The 23652-nt window shown below is 33.7% G+C and overlaps 2 protein-coding genes across 3 annotated transcripts in view; both read left to right on the forward strand.

Annotated features, from left to right (window-relative positions):
* The first annotated feature begins 2440 nt into the window (after nt 1-2440).
* LOC128164196 (EGF domain-specific O-linked N-acetylglucosamine transferase-like) lies at nt 2441-4080 on the forward strand. Its single transcript, XM_052827951.1, has one exon. The coding sequence runs from the start codon at nt 2667-2669 to the stop codon at nt 3981-3983; it is 1317 nt and encodes a 438-aa protein (XP_052683911.1). The 5' UTR covers nt 2441-2666; the 3' UTR covers nt 3984-4080.
* An 8358-nt stretch (nt 4081-12438) lies between these two features.
* Nucleotides 12439-23652, forward strand: part of LOC128162947 (uncharacterized) — a 59855-nt gene continuing 48641 nt past the window's right edge. For both annotated transcript variants that reach the window (XR_008240741.1, XM_052826381.1), the window contains exons 1-5: nt 12439-13097; nt 22071-22278; nt 22786-22847; nt 22991-23077; nt 23305-23341. Coding sequence is in view for 1 of the 2 variants with exons in the window: in XM_052826381.1 (XP_052682341.1) it covers nt 12860-13097; nt 22071-22278; nt 22786-22847; nt 22991-23077; nt 23305-23341 (632 nt within the window). In the remaining variant the exon portion in view is untranslated. The remainder of the gene's footprint in view (nt 13098-22070; nt 22279-22785; nt 22848-22990; nt 23078-23304; nt 23342-23652) is intronic.

A 23652-nucleotide genomic window follows, 5' to 3' on the forward strand; every position in this document is an offset into this window, starting at 1 on the left:
GTATTTCTTCATATTACATTGTTTGAAATTAAATTAAAAAAATATATGTAAACAAACAAACAAACAAAACAAAAACAGGACTCGAGTTTTGTTTGGATAACGATGAATTTTGACCTCCGTATTTTGCATGTAATTAACTTCATCTGATGTTAAAAGTTTCATCAAACATTCAAAATGCTAAAGTCTATTTATCAATTTATACAAATTGAAAAACGAAATTGGAAGAACAAAAATGATCTGAATACGTTTCTAAAATCCCGTAAAATAAAATTCTAGAAAACGTTGAAACTTCATTGGTCTTCATAAAGAACTGGCACATATGATAGTTACGTAAATCTGCTTGAAACATGAGTTCTACCAGTCTTACTATTTAGTTTATTGCAGGAACATTGTTTATATATCAATTGAAAGAATCTGTGCATGTATCTTTATGAATTAACCATTCAAATTTTGGTGATGCACTTACAAAAAATACCTTTAGATAGTGAAGCATTTAACTGAAAAGTATCTAAAATGAGGCTTATTTTCTTAGTTGGTGAGTGGGCCTACTTATTATTCACAAACAGGCAATTTTCAATTGATTGACATAACATGCATCGATCAATCTGGTCTGATCCAACTTTTTTTATTTGTTCATTCATTCATTCATTCATTCTTTATTTCTTTAAGCTTTGCAGCTCATCAGATGATACAAATTAAGCATAGTAAAGTACAGAAGTGGGTATTTTACAGGAGACCCTACTGCATTGTACATACATAAATATAAAAAATGACATAAGTAAAGGGAAAAAGAATCAAAAGAACGAGATCTAAAGTTAGTTACAGATATCGTTTCTTAATTTCATACTAAAGTAAAAATATTTGCCGAGGTTACACATATCTTTAAAATTTTCGTTATTAAACAATTGCACCATCTTGAACATCGATGGTTTCTCATAAAAATACTTTTAATATATTTTTCACGGTATTCAATATATACTGGACACACTAAAATAAAATGGAATTCATCTTCAAGATAGTTTTTACATGAAAAGCAGTTCCTTTGGGCTCTGTGTGTATTTTTGTTCATTCATATACTTTTACACGATACTTCCTCTTAGTTTTCTTCGAAAATGGATTTTAAAAAAAATGCACGACAGTTTGACATGCATTTGTTAATATAAACATGTAACTAAATCGTCATATACACTTCCAAAAACCCCAAAACAACACATACTGTAGGACCAATGCATCGTGATGGTTGTTTTTTTTTCAATCAACTTAGGCCATCCTTAAGAAATCTGTGTTTGGCATTGTCGCCTGGAAGTTTCAAGATCCCGGATGGACGTTTTTTTATTTTTCAAACTTGAAGTTTAACTAAGTAAAAATTGGTAAGAAATAAAAAAATCTCCATTTCAAAAAAGTTCTTTATTTTTTGCCTTTAACATTTTTAGCGGGGGGGGGGGGATTTCAGTAGGCAAGAAGTAACTCCAAGCAAACTGTAATAAAATAATTAGAAACCTGTGATTTTAATTAATTTCTGTATTCATTGCTTGATAAACATTACCATTCACCGGGGTGCTGAAATGAAAAAAAAGAAAGATGATTAAGATATTTCTGAATCGAACTTTCGTTTACAATCAAGAATTATTAATTTTTTTATTTTGAAAGTCGATATTCAGTTTTTCAAAGTTGAGAGTAAATTCGAAATGGTGCGCCAAGGGAAAAATTGGTTTTCCGGGTTGTATTTTGACTCTTATTCACCCATATCGTGTATGAAAAATTGCCAGCCTATAAAACAATGGCACTGTACAGATGTAGGGGAAAAATCGAAAGTAGCAATTAATTATGTAACAGAGACATAATTTGGAAAAAAATATATTTACGCACCTGTAAAATTGACACATGATAACACACGATATTAAAATGAATATGGGACTCAACGACCATAACTTTCATATTCATAATACATGTATTGATTTTAATTGATCAATATATAAATGAATTACCATTCACCTGCCTATTTTTGTTTTATATCTATACGACACAACGCAATTTCGAAGCCCCTTTCCTCTCCCCAATGCCGTTTCTCCAAGAAATTGGACTCTATTGGGACCCCCCCCCCCCCCGAATATGGTCCATGAAGCTTTTTTTATGCGTTAGCTTGGGGGATCCCGTTCTGAAAATGATCGATTAACCTATCATGGAAAATGCATCAAATACAAATGTACGTTTATTGGAATATAGATTACATGCTCTGAATATCGATTACATTTTTTAATTCAAATATACTGAAAGTAAACTATACATGTATAAATCATTTTATTTCTTTTACTGAATACGGGAAGCGCATCAAGGATGAATGGAATCAGTGATATTGGAATTCAATTTGTTCATGAGCTATTCCTCCATAATTCTTATCAGTTCATGAAATTTTAACGCAGTTGAAAGGTATAAAATTCACCGCGGTAAGCAATTTGATATTTCATGAACAATAAAAGAAGAATGCTTTCATTGTCGAATTTGAATCGAAAATCAAGTTCATCCATACCAGAAACCCGGTTTACTTACAAGAATTAGGACGAAAAAAAAAGTTTAACGTTCTGCGGTTCTGATTGAAAAAAAAATGCGCTTGGCTGAATCTTGTGCTGACTGCAGTTGAATGCAAGAATTGAGCGACAGCTGGAATGTATTATATTAGGAGGAAAACTTCGTCTATTCTTCTGTGTCTGGTTGTGGTATACATAATTTTATTCATTTATATCATCATTTATTCGGATGATTTTCTGTACAATCAAAATGTCGTGAGTGAAATGTGGTTACATTCAGCTTCAGACAATTACTGCTTCCCAAGTGCTTCCGCTCATGCGCAGCAACCACTTTTGTTCAAATTCTTTTACGCCTGTGATAAGGAGATCGTCTTTTTCGACAAGATGTTTGCGGTGGTTAGTAATGTTTTGTTCGAATCTTTCATCCGACCCCAAAACCAAACCCCTACATCGCAACCTTTAACCAAATTTGATTTAAGATCCCTTTCGACACATTGCGCAGGCGTAGTGGATATAACGGGACTACATCTCAAGGAGCCGATTTTGACCTGGGTTAAACAAATGAAACTAACTGAGAGGTTCAATGACAATGAAATAGCCCCGGTTCATAGAGATATCGGATTATTGTTATCACGACACGACGAAGGGAACTTGTACCATGCGATGACCCAAATGTACAATATTGTGATAGCTAAGCTTCTTCTAGGGATATCGCCAAACAGAAGCGTTGTTGGTATTTTTGCCGATGATTATGGGAGTCATACGATTCTACAAGAATTATGGGATAGCTTTATTCAAGAGACCCTGCCACTATCGGGAGAGAGTCATAGAAAATTTTATTTTGATAAACTTATAATGATTAATTCAGGTTATGAAGGTTACCTTAACCATCATCGCTTATCCAAACTTCCGTTCGTCGGTGAGTTCAAACAATATTTTAAAAGTTTGTTCGGCGCATGTAGCCAAAGAAAACTGGACTGTTCTAGCATTAATATCCGGGTAATTCTGAGACAGGACGGAATGTATAGAAATGGAACAACCAAAGTTACAGAGCGAAAATTTTACAACGAAAGGAACTTGTTGAAGGAAATTCAAAAGTCTTTTCCGAGTCACAGTGTGAAAGGCTTAAGACTTGAAAATTATCCAATGAAAAAACAGCTTTTATTTATTTCAAAAACAGATTTTCTGATTGGAGTACACGGAGCTGGAATGACCTTTGCCCTTTTTCTACCGGAACACGCAGGAGTGCTCGAGCTGTTTCCTTTATATAGAGATACCGGAAATGTTCATTATAGAACTATTTCAAAATGGCGGAACCTGCATTACCGAGCTTGGCAAAATTTTAAAACGGAAAATGAATTTCCAAACTTTCAAACTAATTTTCCTGTTCGAGTGATTGCGTATTATATTCAGGAGTTTCTTAATTCTAGATGTAAACGTCACTCGATGAGCTAACTAAAGAAAATAGTTGTATAAGCATTATTGAATACATGATTTTTTGGGGGGCTAAGGAGAGGGGGTGGGGGGCAAAGAGATCTACCTTAATATCAAAAGTGAACCAGGAAAGAATTTATATTGGGAATTGAATATCTGTTACATTATTCATAATGAGTTGAATTACTTATTACATATACACTGTACTTGTCTTAACAATGAGAAAGGTGTATACATGTACTAGGCCCCAAAATCATAAAAATCGATCTCTGTTGGTACTTGTTAAAGAATAAACACAAAAGATAAGATGAGGAAATTCTTAAGTTTTTATTACCAGAATATAAATAAATAACAAACAATATTTATTCAAAAAGACATTTTTCCTGGCCACAATTTTAGATTAAGACATACAAATGCTATTTTTCATTTCAATATTGATGCTAACAGCCCTTCACTCAGGTCACATGAGATGTCAAGATAAACTAATGGAGATATGGGACTCACAATTCTCCGTTATGTAGGCAAAGCTCAGACCATGCTTTAGTTTACATTTTCGTGCTGAAAAGAAAATGCCAGGTTTAGAGGGATATAGACACGATTTGCGCGGAACGTTTTTAAAATTGTATTTCTCTATGCTTAATGTTTAGAATATTTGATATTGGTATTGTTATTTCATCCCTTAATTGGGATGTTAAATACTGAGTTAAAACGAGTAACAGAATTTAGAATTCTTTGTTTCATACGAAGAAAGCTCTGTCTTATTATTGTTTAATTACATGTATGTGTTATATTGTTGTAAGCTTCAATCAAGTCTTGCAGTGCTTTGTGTTGGTAATATTGTGTTCCACTATTGAATTTATCAAAATTATGGTATTTCTTCATATTACATTGTTTGAAATTAAATTAAAAAAAATACACAAACAAACAAACAAACAAAACAAAAACAGGACTCGAGTTTTGTTTGAATAACAATGAATTTTGACCTCCGTATTTTGCATGTAATTAACTTCATCTGATGTTAAAAGTTTCATCAAACATTCAAAATGCTAAAGTCTATTTATCAATTTCTACAAATTGAAAAACAAAATTTAAAGAAAAAAATTGATCTCAAAACTTTTCTTGAAATCCCGTAAAATAAAATTTTAGAAAATGTTCATTGGTGTTAATAAAGAACTGGCACATATATATGATACGTTAATCTGCTTGAAACATGAGTTCTACCAGTCTATGTAACTTATGGTAGGAAGATTGTTTACAACTGGAAGAACATGTGCATGTATCTTTATAAATAAACCATTCAAATTTTGGTGAGGCACTTACAACAGTACCTTTAGATAGTTAAGCATTTAAAGGGGCATGGTCACGATTTTCGTCAAATTCTATTTTTCTTTTTTTATTAATTACAATGCTTTAGAAATACATTTCTAATGATCAAAGGGAATTTAAGTGTCTTTAAGTTTTAAGCAAGATACAGAGGTCACAAATCTGTGTCATGTAAACAAGGCTCGTGCCCTGTTTTTGTTTACATAGGTTCAATTCACCAATTACAAACCTTTTTCATACTGATTTTTCTATCTTCTTATTCATTTGAAGAATAGATAAAACAGTTCTTTACGTTTAACATATTCATTTTAGGTCTAAATTTGAAATGTTTACTTCAACATTCAAAATGTAAACAAAAGCTTTGTTTGCATGTCAAAGAATTCTAAGCTCTGTTACTCGCTTATAACTCAACAAATGACACTCAAATTTTGTTTGCCTATAAAGAATGCCTTACTGAAGCATTGTAATCATTCAAATCGGAAAAATAGTTTTGGCGAAAATCGTGACCATGCCCCTTTAATTTTAAAGTACTGTATCCGAAATGAATCTGATTTTTTTCGTTGGTGATTCGGCCTACTTATTGTTCACAAGCAGGCAATTTTCAATTGATTGACATACAAGTAACATGCATTAAGGTCTGACCCGACTTTTTGTTTGTTTGTTCATTTATATGCTATTGCATGTTACTAAATGTCTTGGTTTTCCTCAAACATAGATTTTAAACATGCATTTGTGAATATAAACATGTAACTGAATCGTCATATATACTTCCAAAAACCTAAAACAACACATACTGTAGGACCAATGCATCGTGATGGTTCTTTTTTTTTTTTTCAATCAACTTGTGCCATCCTTAAGAAGTCTGTGTTAGGCATTGTCGCCTGGAGGTTTCTAGATCCAGGAGGGAGGTTTTTTTTAGATATTTTTTTTAAAACTTGAAGTTTAACTAAGTAAACATTGATAAAAAATAAAAAATCTTCATTTTGCAAAAAAAGTTCTTAATTTTTTTGCCTATAACATTATTAGCGGGGGGTATTTCAGTGGGTAAGAGTTAACTCCAAACAAACTATAATTATGTTTTGGCTCAATAAAGATTTTCATTTTGATATTCTATAATTGCAAATACGCATTTATACATGTACTTTACAAACACTGCAAATAATGTCTTCACCACATAATAGCTATATTTTTTTTTGTATAACAGATATATATCGCTCAGAAAAGCGTAAAACTGAATGCAGCTCTTCGTAGCTATGCATATATAGAACCTTTATAATTACAGACCTGGTTTAATGCTTTCTGCCATTATTAAGTAATGACCATAATATCCGCTGTAATCCACGGATCAATACTAATGTGAAACAATTGTGCCCGTTTATGCAATATTAGAGTTAATCAAACATGTCAATGGAATGCGAGGTGTAAACAAAAGTCTGAATCATCAGCAATTGGTCGATAATTTTATCGACGCACTGAAAGATGGAATTTTTAATTGTAAGTGGAGACCCATGATAAATGAATCTGTTTATTATTGGGTAAAACTGGAATTTCAACTGCCCTATAGAAAACACATGCAAGAAATTGCCAACAGAGCAACAATTGATGACATTGGGTGGATCTAGCGAAGGAGAGAGGTGTGTCGGGCGAAATTCTGGAAAATTCAATTCTTTTTAAATTTGCATAATAAAATTACCGAAAATATGGCTGGGACCATAACCCCCAGCAAACATAAATATATGTCGGACTTCCACCCCCCTGAAAAAAAATTCTGGATCCACGCATGGCACAACGCAATGTTGATTGAATCCGAACATCGTTTATGTTGCAATGCATTCAATGTCCAACGATCCCAGGATACGTTCGAGTTACCTCTCTTGAAATGTAAAATCAGAAACCCAATCGAATTCGAACAATTTTGTTGCTGAATCATCTTTTAAACTTCGGTATGATCTACATGTAAATGTATAAAAAGGAGATTTTTTAAAAATTGATAGATTGAATTTCAGGGTAAAATTATCTCATGTTTGACATAACGAGAAACCTATTTAAAAATGTATGCATGGATTCGAGGGCGACACACCAGAATATTTGCCCTGGGGTGACAGAAAAGCCCTGGGGAGTTACATAGTATGTCACCCGATGCCGAAGGTGGATGTATTATGCAACATGCTCTTTTTTTTTATTAGTTTATGAATCAGACTCTCACGGCCGGTTGTTTGTAACCATTCATAATTATCATGAAAAAAATACTCTATTCTTTTTTTTTTCATTTTAACTTGTTTCAGAACAAAACTATTACAATTTAATTCCTAATATATGCATGAAAGAACTCCCTTAAGTTGCAATATTAATTTTACTTTTGTTATTTTAAAGTTAACCGGCACAAACTATTTGTACGCTGCATTTAAAAGAACGCCATTGCAGCGGTTTTTTTTCTAACAGTTAGCTTTTCTATTCCACAACATACACATTCATATTTGATGAATCTCAGCTCTTTGGCTTTTTAAATGGAAGCTATCAGCAAAATGAAACACGGCTACTTTTTACTTTGAATCAATGAAATGAATTATTGACGGTACGCCATTGGTTTTCTTATCACGTCCTACTGCTTCCTGTCTTTAAAGTAAAGTACCCCCCCTCCTCTTTGGAAAATTTTATTTCATTAAATTCACAAATTCGAATATTAAAACCGGAAAAAGGCATTGGACCCACCAAACCCCCCGCCTTAGAAACACCTTTGGACCCCCTCCCGGAATCAAAAAAATCTACATTGTTTTTTACTAAAAAAACAATCAACAAAAAACCTTCAACAACAAGGCCTGATGGGGATCGACTATGGTATTTCAATGTACATCTCAAACATGAGATGATTCGATCACAGTACTTGTATAGTGGTGGTTCTCGACCACTTGTTGGTGACCCTGAGAACCTTACACTTCAAATGACCACGTTTACCTTGCTCTGTTAGACACACATGCTGCAGTAATTTTAATTTCGAGCAATATTTTTAACTTGTGCATTAATAATCGCGTAGATTGTAGAATCTCATTGAAATGCTTATTCTTAGTAAAAACTATATATATTAAGCGTAGTGGATTTGAATAATTATTTTCCTAAATGTGTGTCTTATACAGAACATATTTTCCTCATTGAGATTAATATGCTCTAGAAATGGCCATCGCCATTCAGCCCTTTACAAGGATATTTTTTCAACGTTGGTAATGGCACGGTCTTTGTCTATCTTTACATACATGAACTTTCAGACCAAAAACTTGATTTATATGTTTTATTTGGCTGTGAATCATGTATGTCTGAACACAAAATCAGCACCGGTGAGTGATATTGCCGTTCACTTATTGCTACTTATAATCGATCGTTTTGCACGCGAGTGCCATTATTATCTTTGGGTTTATGTCTGAAAGGCTTTCTTGTCGAAATACTCCAGCAATCTACAATTTTCATGAATAATATATTCATAAATGCAAAAACATAAAAAAATATTATCTATTATAATTATTCATACCTGTCATTTTGTCCCTCTGTTATATCAATCAATCAATCAATAAATCAATCAACCGATCGATCAATAAATAAATAAATCAGCCAATCAATCGATCAATCTACCAATCTACCAATTTAAAATTCTAACTTCTTTCCAGACAATACAGATACTATTCAATAAATACCCAAAGTCAATTAATTAGTCTTTTTACAACAGTTATAATAATACAATGATCACTGTATAGTTCACCAAAATCAAAGTAATTCAATGTAAATCATTAATATCGATATTAAATAAAGTCAAATTTTTGTCTATTATCAGCTTCCAAAAGCAGTTTGTGTGTGTGTGTGGGGGGGGGGGGTTGATGATTTTCTAATTGGTAAAAATTTTAGCATTTGCCTATTGTAGCTTAGTTTAGGTACATGTACATGTAGCTGGACAATTAACGAATACTTTCTTATTCATCACATGTACCTTAAAATTTAACATATGATACTTTTGATAATAATCTATTATATTGAATAAGAAAATTTCATAAACTAAGTATTATAGCTTTAAAATTTGAATAAAAAAACTCTTAAAATGGCCACGGCCATATCGCCCTCTTTGAAAAGCAAGTGAAATACATTCAAAACCCCATTAGAGTCTATTGAACTATTATTAGAGTGAGTTTTAAGCAGGCTACAAATTCTATATATTTTAGTTTTTATTTTTGAGCACGTTACTTCAGTTATACAGTCTAGAGCTCTTCTCCTTAAGGAGATTAATTAGGTCAAAAAATGGTCACGACCATTCAGCCCCTTTAACAGGGAACGATAATGCGCTATTCTGCTGTAGATTAGCTTAGGTGTGAAACATGGGAATGTCGGTGTGTCGACCATTTAGATGCATTCAGATGCATTATTCTGTCTGCCCCCATCAACAGAAAAAAAGATAAAATATTCATTCCCTAAATGCATGCATGCAATTAAGTTTATTTCATTTTGCACTAGTTCGATGAATTGCTGGATTCCTTTTCCCCACTTAGATTTGTCCAGAATTAAAAAAAAAATATTTGATTTTGATTTCCTGTCTGGCGAAATCTATAACGATTTAAAAAAAATGTTATTACCTTGATTCAGAAAGATAAAATTATATTCTGCGCGGTACATATGTACATGCAGCTACTAATTGCTTTCTGGGAAAAAACGGCGATAACATATTTTAATAATGATCCAGAAATATTCTTCCCGGAGGGGGTGGGGTTTAGGGTGGTTCCAATACTTATTTTCGTCATTAAGTCATTATTTATGAATTTAATATGGAACTGAGTTTTCCGGGGGGGGGGGGGGGCTATATTTTTATAATCGTCCTTCCAGAAAATTATGTACATGTATAAAATACTTATACATTAACATAACTCTAAGTTTGGAACCAAGATGTCGCTGTGTTATTAAGTATATCGCAAATGCTGATTTACATGTATATGTGAATGAATAAAAGATTTCAGAGTTGTAAAACCCCCACCTTTTTACACTTGTCTTGCAAGAGGTTTTAGAACCATTTAAACAGGAGCTTGGACTTTGGGTAGTTGTGTCAAACAGCATTATAACAAAGGCAGGTACTGTGGTTTCATCAATATTCGTTGAATACCAATTTTCGTGGATTTCGTTGTTGAGTTGATCCATGAAATTAAATGTTCATTGAAATGCAATTTCTATTAACATTTTGTATTGAAAGAGTCATTGGCCACGAATTTACGTATCCTTGAAACTGTGATTTTCACTTTATCCACGAAAATTGATACCCTTGAATATTAATGAAACCACAGTATATTTCATCGTTGGCCACTCAGCCATGGGTCTTTCAAATCAACAAGATTTGTCTGGCTTTTGAGCTAAGGCTTAGCATGCAATTTATGTAACTATATTTCATTTGGAACCAGCGTCATTCGATATAAAAAGCTACATGTGCGTTCTACCGAAAGTCCAAGGTCTTGTTAAAATGGTTCAACTTTGTACTCCGATCCCTATCGTGAATCGTCAGATACAAAATATTTAAAAAATCCTACAAATGGAGAGGGGATGTTTGGGCTTTTTTCTTCCCTCGAATATTCAAACCTAACCAAATTCACATATTAGTAAAATTACCAAAATTAGCGACAGAAAGCTTCGGATATCCCAATCCCAGCCCGGCAAACAATAATCTCTCAGCTCCCCCCCCTCCACCCCCCCCCCCCCCCCCCCGCCGTTTCTGAAAAATGTTTGTATTCGCTTTTGGTTGTTGTAATGCATGCAGTTTGACCTAGCAGGATAGACATTTTAGTACACGTAAGTAATGTGTTTTTTTTATTATTTTCAAATGTGAACAACCGTGGGCTTTGACGAAATGCCTTGATTGTATTATCGTATGAGACATTATGAATACATTGATGAGATTAGCAAAACAACTTATTTACGACGTTCTCCTATTTCCATACATTTATATCGCTGACATTGTCTCAGACAGTAATAAAAGAATTCCCTTCGAACATGTCTGCATCGCGATACATCTGTGACGTAACAATGCAGCAAAACAGAAAGTACATCCAGCATGATAAGCTAAAAAACCCGGCCGGAACGGCACAATGATAACACTCAGCATCGCTCTTGTTGCTAAAAATTACTGACGTACTAGCATTATCAGAGATTGGTTTTCTGATTTGATACTCCCATCATGCCTGGCCGTTCATAGACACAGCTGATAATAGCTTGGGATAATAAAACGATTATCATTCCACAAGAGTATTCAGGCAGTGTTGTAATTGGTAACCCCGTCTCTAGAACCATTGTTATATACAGAACCGATCCACGGGACGAACAATGGGTAATGTTTCGGACTTGGCGGCGACGATTCCATTACCAGAGATGATTCTTCAGGACCGTAAATAAACTCGCCATCACTTAATGCTGACAAAATGTACTCTATTAGGGCATCCTGGTCCATTCTCCGATTGTTCTTTAGATAATTCATTAAGTCACGTGGTTTTATTGGTTTCATTTTTCATTAAAAGTCAGCAGTCATAATTTTCTTTCATGAATAGTTTCCTTTCATTTTCTTATTTTTTTGTCTTAATTTTTGATTTAGAAATTTAAAAAGCAGAAAGCATTGAATTTGCAAAAAAACTCACTTTTTATTTATTTTATATTTTAAAGTAAAACTTTAATAGTTTTACGCCACTTTGAATTTCGCTTTATCAATGTCAGAAATATATATTTTTCATAAACATTCACATCTTTGTTTTTTGTTAACGTGCCGCATGTAACAAGCTACAAATGTCACATGCATTCGCTGGTATGCACATGTGCATGTATAAGGACAATATTATATTCTGAGTATAATAAGACAAATCGATTTTTTCTCTTTTTTATGTGAACCAAAGATAATTGTGACTTTTTTGATTGATCATTTTTCGTTTTATGGCCTCCCCCCCCCCCCCCCCATGTGTTATTTGTCGCATTATAGCTGTATGAAGACACAGTGGTAGCAAGTTTCCCTCTGTTGTGATCTTTCGTTGCCATATTGTTTTGTAGGGAGAAAAAATATTTTTTTGTAATTAATTCGAGTCAGCCCTAAATAAAAAAACTATGAAACCCTAATAGTTCCATGTGGTGAAGAAAACCAAATCCATTTTCCTCGCGTCATTCTGTGACATGAATTCAGAATCCTGGCTAATTGCTGCTGTAAATCAGGGCAAAAAAGGATAGAATCTTTTTGTTCTGTGTTCTGGCAAATTCCATTACATTAAGACTGTGCGCGACAATTATACCAATCACGATCAAAGCCTTAACAGCAAAAACATTATAGGGGGGATTTTCCCGAACCAGTCAGATCTCCACGACAGTTCTCGCGGGAGAGACAGTGAATTCAATTACAGATCCGTGTATGGATACTGCCAGTGACGAAATAGAGGTTAAATGCTTCGAGTGAGGACTAATTTCACACATTTCTTAAGATGAGAAGGACCGTCGAAAGAGACCAAGATTAATTGCTTCACGAATAGAAGAGGAAGCCGAAAAGAAAAAAAAAACCCTCAGCCTCTTAAAAGACAGATATGTATGTCTTATGTGCTTTCAGCTACACATATTTTCTGGTTTATGGCTTTTTGAACATATTGTTCGTGGACGCCGCTCGTAGAGATTACAAGGCTTGCAGACAAGGTGTTGTTCCACTTCATCATGTATTCCGGATGGATTGGTCGGACAAAACGACGGCGCAGATTTGTAAGACTCAAACCAAGCACATGAGCCTTTACCGGATACCCAGTAAACGAAAGGAGCCTGAATTTATCCGTGAGTATACGTTCATTTTTAACATTACAAACATGGACCTTTGTGCGTTGTAGATTTAATATTTCTATTAATAAATCATGCTTTTTAAGTATGTTTCACAGTAGAACCTATATCTTTAGATTATTCATTTCAATATATAAAGGTATTCTTAAATAAATTAATTTCTCAATTTATATTTATCATTTTTATATGTTCGCTTGTGTATAAACTTACATGTACAGACGATATATGGAGATGAAAATCAAAGTATCGAGAGTAAGGTTGACACAATCCACGCAGATCACATGAATGTAAATAAAATGAGTTCACTAGATCGTGTCCAAATGGGTCAGGAAAGAATGTCACACATCATCCATGAATTTACATGTAAATGAAGCAGGGGTTGAATTCGGTGGACAGTTAAACATGAATAAGAATCATGATTCTTCTGTGTTGTGTTTGGAGCCAATCAGTATCAATGACCTCAAACACAAAACACGGTTACAAGAAAAAAAATACTAAACAATGCAGAGGACTTGATTGCCATTTTTATACTGAAGCGACCTCCATTATAAAAGAACTCAGTATGAAGATATAGGAAAATTATGAAATTTAAAAACTAAACTTTATGGAGGTTTTCTATAATAAATCATTATAGTTTATTGTTAAAAACAAACATTTATCTATCTGAAAATTTAAGGTAAATCTGATGGTAAATTTCTTGCCCACCATTTTTGGTTTTTGGCTTTTCAGAAACTTCTTAGTGTTAACGAAAAACAAGATTAAGCTATTATTTATGTAGCAATATGTGAACACATTTTAGTGAACACAAAAAATACATGATATAAATGGCTGTACTTAATATCTATAGGCAGAAACCGCATGCGTTTATAACAGTACATTTCCAACACTGTGAACCACGCACAACGCATATTATATAAAGGCTTGTCTTTCTCAAGTGCCCAAGATATAATGATCAAACAATTCTTGTTTATGAAACAATTACTACTACTCTCAAGCCATAGAGAACGAGAGAGAACGAAAATCGATCGCACTAGATTTCAATTAGACTTGTATTCTACAAAAACATTGCTCTGAAATATTGCATCAATATCTTTACAAGCAGACTGACATTAGATTCAATTCTGAAAAACACAATCAAGTTACATGTATTTTATGGGGTTTTTTGAGTAATTTTTGTTGGGTTTACATTTTTCATCAATCAAAAGAGTTCGGTGATTTATCTGCATGTTGGCTATATAAATCAGAGACAATATTGTGTTGTTATTCTAGTATTGTGGTGAATAGTGATTGTCTTTTATCAACAGGTTGAAATGTTTCTGAACCTTTAAAAAACATAACGGTACAGTCATCTAATTACTTAGTTTGACTGAAAATTTTCAGCCCGGATTATGCCGTACTAGTATCAAAATTTAAATTACAGTCAAATTTACCTACATCGTATTTTATATATGTATAATAATGATTGAAATATCACCCATACTATATAACTATATACATATATGACTGCCATTTCAAGGGCAGGGCCCTTAAGGTCAAAATTCTAGAAATTCTCCTTTTGGGTTCAAATATACATCTACAATTATAAGCAAGATCTTGTATATATATTTTAAGCATTTTATTTTTCAACATTTTAATAAAGCAGTTTTCTAAATGAAGGATCAACCATTTTTAACACCCTATATATATATATATATATATATATATATATATATATATATATATATATATATATATATATATATATATATATATATATATATATATATATATATATATAAGAAGCACTAGCAAACCAACAACACTCACACTCAACAACAACACTCAACAACACAACACACACACACACACACACATATATATATATATATATATATATATATATATATATATATATATATATATATATATATATGACCTTTGGCACATTGGTCAAGAGAGAGAGATAGAGAGAGAGAGAGAGAGAGAGAGAGAGAGAGAGAGAGAGAGAGAACTGCGTTTCATTTCCTGACTGGTGTTATATTAATTGACAGAGGCAGTATTCAGGATTATATACATTAATATCTGTAACTGACAAAAAATAGGTCACTACACACACTTGGTCAGCAAATCGATAAAGACATCACATTGTATATCATTTCTGAAATGAAATAGCTAGATACTGTCATAAAAAAAATCAATACTTCGTTTCTTTCTTTCCATTTTGCTGTAGCAAAATAAAGGGCCTTTGTATAGTTATACCTTTAAGAATAATTTCAAAGTACTTGTTACTTGAATTTCTGTAAGCTGCAAGTTTGTATGGAGCAGGGTCGTCTATCCGATTTTTTTGACCGGGGGCTATAGGCCTGCAGCTACAAGGTAAACATAGTGACCGGAGACAGTTGCGCACGAAAACACCAGGTTAAAATTTGAGGGTAGAACCTGATGTTTTAATTGTAATTTGACGGGTATAAACTGCCAAAATAATCATTGCATTTATTTTGTAGTTAGAAGAAATCATGTCCATTTAATTAATATATTTTCCTCAGATATGGACAATCGGAACATTCTCGTTTATTCTCGACCTCACGGAAAAGACGTCGACCGAGTGATGTTCCGATTTCATGCAGACATGAAATGAAAATGCGAAATCGTTGCCAAAATTTTAACTTTTGTTTTTGTGCTTGGAAATAAGACGAAATGTCACTTAAAAGGAAAGTGGCTCCCCCCTCCCCTTCCAAAAAAAAAAAAAAAAAATAAAAATTTGATGATTGTTTGCACTGAAGGACATTTACCTACAAATCCTATGGCAGTTTATGGCAGTTGCGAGGGACTTACGTATGGCGTAGGCGTAAACCCGTGATAATGTGAAAAAATGGGCAATTTTTCGAAATATTTTGAGAAGTCATTGGCAATTTTAATTAATTTTATGTGTAAGTTGCACTTGTTTTATTCTGTTTAATTTGTATTCATTACCAAAAATAGGCCTCGGACCCCACGGCAATAAAACTATTCCTCCACTAATCCCCCTGAAAATTTCTAGATCCGCGCATGCACCGTACCTCTGCACGTAAACAAAATCGGAGCTCCATACAAATAAAGCAGACAATTTTCATATGGTGAGGTTTGTCATCCGACTAGCACTGAATTCAAAATTAGGGTTCAAACGACAATGATTAAGAGGACTGGATACCTGAAGTCAGTTTTTAGATTAAAATAATTTCCTTAGAATGAAGAGGTCTGTATTGTAAAATGTTCAAATATATACAAAAAAAAATGTTTCCTTTACAAAACATTAGATTATGACCAAAAAATCTATATTTGAAGTTTGTATAAGGTAGATCTGTTTTGGAATTCGTTAATTTTCAAGTGTCCGTATTATAAAGGTTTTCCGAGGGGCAAAAATCTACAGTTTTAAAAGGACAAACCCTCATCTCTTGTTACCAACAATGAATTGCTCTTTTAGCATTGAATTTTTTAAAAAAAAATTTAACAATTTAGAATCCATTATTTACTCTTTTATCTTTCTATCTGGATTTTTCTGCATTTTTTCTTTGTATTGATTGCATTGTTTTTTGCGTCTTTTCCTGTAATTTTTGTTCCACTTTATTTCACTGAGTGCATTGTTTCCCGTGTCTAACTTCTACCTTTCTTGCTTCGAATTTTAAACGCATTATAATTTTAAAAAAATCTTTTTCGACAATTTCCAGATCCGGTTTTCTGGTTTTGTTTTTGGTTTTTGCTAATTAAAAAGTTTGCATTGAATTTCTTGAAGCCAATACATTAAAAATACTCATTTTACACTTGCTCGTATAAAACAGAGACAAGACGCTAAAAGCAAAACCTTAAATTATTCTCTAATATTGATTTTTTTACACGACTCATTTACACAAGAGTATTCACATTTGAATTTATCTAGCACTTCGATCCCGACAAGATTAGACGGGGGCAAAATAATTTCCCATGTGATGCATTTCGCAAGGCGTCTTCTTTCTTTCTCCTTTTCGATTCCAGTTTAATTACTCTCGGAAGAGACATTTTGTAGGTTTTATCATTTTGTTAATTTCCGGACATCCAGTGCGTTGTTATTTGTGAGTTTAATTCGCGGTTTCTTCTTAATCGTCTTTGTTTCTTTATCAGCGCTTTAATTGTAGAACATACCATTTGCAGTGCGCACGCTCTTAGAGGTAATTGTGTCCAAATTTTTGGGGTAAAAAAAATGGATCTAACAGTTTTTTATCGCCAAATTTTTTGACCTTATTTGTGAAGCATTAGGTACATAGCTTCTGTCTACCAACCCGCAGGTCCCGATTTCGAATACTGAAGGACCTTAATTCAAAGATATTTTTTTGGTCATTTTCAAAGCGAACACATTGCTTAAAATCCATATTTTTAAGTATTTTTAATTAGAGGAATTGGCTTGTATTCAGAACTTTTCACAGGTGTGTAGGACCCTCGAGGCGATGTTACAAACACAGCGCAATAATATTGAATGAAATATATAGAGTGTGTTTTTTCATGTACATGTAAATATGATAATGAATATCAGCATTATCTCACCAGAGGTCGTGCTGCATAAGCTTCGCTTACACCTCTGTCAACGTTGGAAAAATAGTTTGTCACATGATCAAAACAAGCATGGCGAGCACATGGTGTTGTTGTTTTGATACCAGGCACGTAGCATCGTTTTTGAAAGGGGGGGGGGGGCAGACTCATCCAAAAAATCTTGACAAGCCCAAAAAAAAAAAAAAAAAAGGAAAAGGTTACTTTCCAAAATCCTTAAAATCCTAATCACTTCAATTTCACCAGAGGGGACTCCGTCAGTCAGTCCGTCTGTCCGTCCGTCTGTCTGTCCCACTGAAGTTTTCCACACTTTTTTTCTTTATGCGTTTGAGGAATAATATGAAATTTGCTTAACAGCTTCAAAATGTCAAACTACAGATCAAGTTTACACTTTTGTGGCGTCTGGTTGATATATTTTCGAGAAAATTAATTTTTTATATTCCAATTTTTTTATGTTCGGGTTCGATATTCTGGATAACAGTGCATTGTTTTCACAATTTCCACAAACCGGTAGGGGACGTGTATTGCTTATGCAATACTCTCAGAATGCTTGTTAATTAGTCCCCTACCGGTTTCACCGGAGGGGACTATAGCTTTCCTCTGCGTCCGTCAGTCCGTCTGTCCGTCCGTCCATCCGTCTGTCCGTCCGTCCGTCCGTCAGTCAGTCCGTCTGTCTGTCCCACTTCAGTTTTCCACACTTTTTTTCTTTATGCATTTGAGGAATAATATGAAACTTGCTGAACAGCTTCAAAATGTCAATCTACAGATCAAGTTTACACTTTTGTAGCGTCTGATTGACATATTTTCGAGAAAATGAATATTTTATATTCCAATTTTTTAATGTTCGGGTTCGTTATCGGGTTCGGTGTGTAACTGAATAAACGAGGTCAGTATGTAGTCAGTAATAATATCGTGCGTAACTTGTACCATTCCTTTTCCTGTACCATTCCTTTTATCATTTCTAACAAACAAATAAATTCTATAAAATAGTGTCAAGCATTGTTGTAAATTTAATCGGCAGGGTTTTTTTGTATTATTATTACAATCGGGTTCGTTGTCGGGTTGGGCTGTTTCACTGTTTGGTTTGATTCGAGGTACAGAAGACGGTAAGAAATGATAGTGTGCATAACAGTGCATTGTCTTCACAATTTTTTACTAGCGAATACAGAATAGACTTGGCGAAATTACAGGAGATGAAATAAGGAGTATTATTTTACCTATTTCCTATTTAATTTCTATATCAACTATATAGTTTTAATTTCCTCTGTTCTTTTATCTCTGATTAAAGCATGACATCTCGTTTACAATAGCTCTGAAATAGTTGTGTGCTTGGAAGCTTTCATAGAATAATACAAACCGGTAGGGGACGTGTATTGCTTATGCAATACTCTCAGAATGCTTGTTTTCCTTATTTTCATTTCCATTTTTACATTGTCACAGAAAAGTTTTGGGGGGGGGGGGGGTGCGCAGGCCCCGATGCTACGTGCTTTGATACTTCATGGTAAAACAGGTAAAACGTTTGTGGAGACGTTTAAAACGGTCATTATATACATGTATATGTCATTGCTGTTGATTTGTATAAAATCATTGATGAATTGGGAGCTTGCAGAAACCGCCTTATGAGTCAAAACTATTTTGCTAATTTTTCATGATTTTTCAGCTTTTTAGACCTCCCCCAGCTAATTCCCTGCAGAGGGTTGACCTTCCGTACCGCACTACATGTAGGTCATGTGATCAAATTTTAGTTCTTACCTCCGCAAAATAGTTCTTATAATAACTTTGAAATAAAAATGGATAAAGGCATTAAAGATTCAAATTCAATTATTTATGATCATGTTATAGATAAATTTAATAACTAATTTATTAACTTAATATTTTAAATTGCATTTTGACAGGCACGTAGCAGGTTGCCCCCCCCCCCCTCCCACTTTTTCTCGCAGCAAGTAATTTTATTTTAAATTTACATATAAAAAATTGAATTATTATGGAGTTGCCCCCCCCCCCCCCCCCCCCCCTCACACACACTTTTTGGGGAGTATGTAAAAATTGATATGAAAATAAGGAAATTAGGAGTGAAATTGGAGAAGTTATAGAAATACTACCCCGTGAGACAAGTTGAACAATGGCAGTATCTTAAACTGTATCCAGGTGTCATCCTTTTGGGCATGGAAACTCAAGTTGGAAATTTATTAAGTTAAATGAGTAGGAGAAAGAATTCCTCTGCAATTCGCGTTTTAAAGCAATCAAAACAATGCAAGAGTACGATAAAGAAGCTTAAGAGCGAAATCATAAATTCAACCTCCTTTGACTATGATCATTTATTTAAGGTACATGTACTAGCTAGTATGATGACTATTGGTTTGTTGATAGGAATTAGAACCATTTTAACAAGACCTTGGACTTTCAGTAGGACGTAGCTATCTATTTCATGCGTCAAAATAAGTTAAAAATGACGCGGTTTCAAGCGAAATATGCACCGGTTGCGAAGTCTTAGCTGAAAAGCCAGACAAATCTTGTTGATTTCAGAGTGCTATGGCTGAGTGGCTGACGATGAATTAGACAGACCTACGTCACATTGCTGTTTAACATAACTACCGAAATTTCAAGCTCTTGTTAAAATAATTCTTACTATTCTATTCTACTAGCTAGTAATGATGACTATTGGTTGGTTGATAATTCTTACAGGTAGGTGTTGGAATGTTAAATATTTCGTTTTTGCTGGAGATGTGGGAAAGGGGAGAGGTAGACTGGTACTGGCGCTTAAGGTCAAGTTGTCTTTCCCGTTTTCAGAACTTTTAAGTTTGTAAATATAACTCACGTAGAGCCATTTTAACAAGTCCTTGGACTTTCAGTAGGGCGCATTTATCTATTTCTTGCGTCAAAACAAATTAATAGTCTGTGACGCGGTTTCAAGCGAAATATGTACCGATAGTGTTAGCCCTAAAGCCAGACAAATCTTGCTGATTTCAAAGAGCCATGGCTAAGTGGCCAGCAAAGAAATAGACAGGCCTACGTCCCAATGCTGTTTGACACAATTACTCTAAATCCAAGCTCTTGTTAAAATGGTTCTAAGGTATTACATCGAATTTATAACAAACCAACAGTTATACCGTAGAATCAAACTTCCACACAGCCCTTCTTCCTTTTCCATCAAAGGAAAGGGGGAAAGCCTCATAATTTAATTTCCAGTTGATGATTTGGCAAGTGTTAATGAACGCAATTCTATTATCAGTCAGAATAAGATATATTCCCCTGTGGAGATGCTTTTGATTTGATTTACTGTGGGTGGTGCTAGCTTACGGAAGCGTATTCGTGTCATGTTGACATTTTATTGTTGTTGATTAAGGTCAGACGCGACCTATCTTCCATGATTTTCTCTTTTTTTTCTATTTCCGCAATGTGAAAATTTCCACTGCGTTATGTTTAATTTATATTTTCATGTTACATGAATATTTTCCATTTTGATATATCGAAAATATATCTCATTTAATTGCATTTTATACGCAATTAAAGAAAAATTCAAAATATTTTAACTCCGAATTTAGGTAGCCTGGTAATGCACCCCGACTTTTTGTTTTTAGCTTATAGCATTAACGGGTTTTAATACAAATAAAGAAGAATAATCTATCAAGGAAAATTATATAAAACTGTGGAACATCACATCTGTCATTAAAGTAAAGCTATTGCTGTCCAGACCCCTTATTATGAGTTGAGGTTCCAACATTTATATTTCGTGCGAATTATACAGATTAATGTAGAATCAGCGTTTGCATAAGGAGTCTTAGATTTCTGAGTACTTAAACTACAACACCAAATTTTTTTAACTATGTATAATATACACAAGCTCTAGCATACTTGCGAAGTTAAAAAAAAATTGATCATCTTGGATATTTAAGGTCCATCTCAAAATAAAGGTACATTTACAATAATTTATAGTTGTTATATGTATTACATGTATGGGGAATTGCCATTTTCCAAACTTCGAAGAAGATTATAAAAATGTTGCAATTATTATGATTTTTCGTCAAATTGTATTGCATGAGAAATCGTTACACTCCGTGAATGCATATTTCCTACAGTAGCTAAATATTTCGAATAGCTTCACATTATATAACTCTTCTCAGTGTATTAATTCCACTGTAATTATTTTTAGACAGCATTGCAATCACGTGACACTCAACAACTTGGTTTTTGTACATGTGTAATTTCTGATCGATTGAGCTTTAACGACTTGTAAACTGGTACTAGGTGAATATTTGTAATGTGTGAAACCTCCCAGATGGTGAAATTTTCTTACATTTCTTATCATTTCTTTTGTCATAATTAAAAAGTAAAAATTCTTTTTGATTCACCGTTCAATATATTAGAAGTTAACAATTTTGATAAAACAAATCTGTGGTTTTATAATGATTTTGCCTCATTATATTGTAGAGGTTGTTCTAACCAAACCATGGGATGTTTCCAAGGTGATGGTGACTTTCTCCGGTACTGTACATGATGTCAGCTCCCACGATTCCTCATTCTCCTTCCTGTCATGCGCAGAAAATCACGACACTGTCCTGCTTCAGCAGACGGGAAATAAAACCTACTGTGTTCATTTCTTAGTCAATTTGCATACGAAGTCATCTAATATAGGGAGGTAAATATGTGTCGTTGTCTTTTCAAATACTGTTGAATTTTGTCGTAAAACTCAGGATTTCTACCTTCAATTCATGTCATCCTACATGTATGATTATCTGATTCATTGTAAATTTAATTATTAAGAACCATTTTAATGAGACCTTGGAATTTCTGTAGGACGTATCTATTTCTTGTGTCAAAACAATTTGAAGATGACACTGGTTTCAAGCGAAATATGCACTGATTGCCTAGCCTTAGCTCAATGTCACATTGCTGTTTGAATCAACTACCCAAAATCCAAGATCTTGTTAAAATGGTCCTTTTTCATCCATGCATGTCTTAGAAATTGAATATTGCTTGTGAATATTCTTTCAACACGCTAGCGCTAATAAAATCAATGGTTATTTGATCGATTTCAATATTAATAGCGTAATTAGAGTAACTTTGTTCACACATATATTATTCATATCACTTATACTGAAATCTCCTACTTCCTTTTGGGTACATGTACTTCTTTTTTCCTCAGATTGTGGGTTACGGAGAAAAACGGAAAAGTGAAAGGAATGAGTATTAAAATGAATCACGAAGGTAAAAATATGAATCGATTGACGACAAAACATCATCTTCTCAAGTTTTTTGTAAAAAAAAAAAAGCCTACATGTAAATACAGATTATAGTACTTGTTATTTTTTTTTCTGAATTTTCTACGTGTAAGTTTATTTTTTGGGCAGGTGTTCGTCCTAATGCATCACGATTTAGAAGGAGTTACCCAGAGATGCCCAGCTTGCAGTACGGGAACTCTTCCGAAAAAATGTCAGGTATTTATATTTACATGTTGTCAAGGTAACCATTCTGTCCTTTTGTTAGAACCGCAAAAAATTCAGATCGACTTAAATATATGTTATATGATCATAAATACAAAGGAAGTAAGCAGTCAAATGAATCAAATAGTATTGACTGCCTTAACAATTAAAGTTAATTATTTTGGACATCGTCGGAAGAAGCAAAAATTCAGTTTGATGATGCTATTCAATGGATATTTTAGATATATCAGAATGCGGCAACACCAGAAGCTGCTACAGGTAAATAACTTTTGTTCATATAAATAATTTCATGTACATGTACTGTAAACAGGGTTATTTTCGCCCTACTACACTGGCAAACAGTTTCACCCGTCTTGAACTCACCCAGACACAGTTGTGGTTAAAGAGAGATAATACTGGACATTGAAATTCGCCTAGTCTTAAATTCGCCCACTCACAACGATTGCGAAAGGGGCTAAAATAAAACGGGGGCGAACATTTCCCTGTATACAGTAATAACTTTAGGGGGAGGGTCGGTTTCTCTTTGGAAATTCAAACTTATCAAATTCACTCAGTAAAATCACCAAAAA

Source organism: Crassostrea angulata, chromosome 9, assembly GCF_025612915.1.
Source record: "Crassostrea angulata isolate pt1a10 chromosome 9, ASM2561291v2, whole genome shotgun sequence".
In the NCBI taxonomy this organism is placed as follows: Eukaryota; Metazoa; Mollusca; class Bivalvia; order Ostreida; family Ostreidae; genus Magallana; species Magallana angulata.

What these genes read in the sequence shown, in the direction of transcription:
- LOC128164196 (XM_052827951.1), top strand. Translation starts at nt 2,667, where the DNA reads ATGTATTATATTAGGAGGAAAACTTCGTCTATTCTTCTGTGTCTGGTT.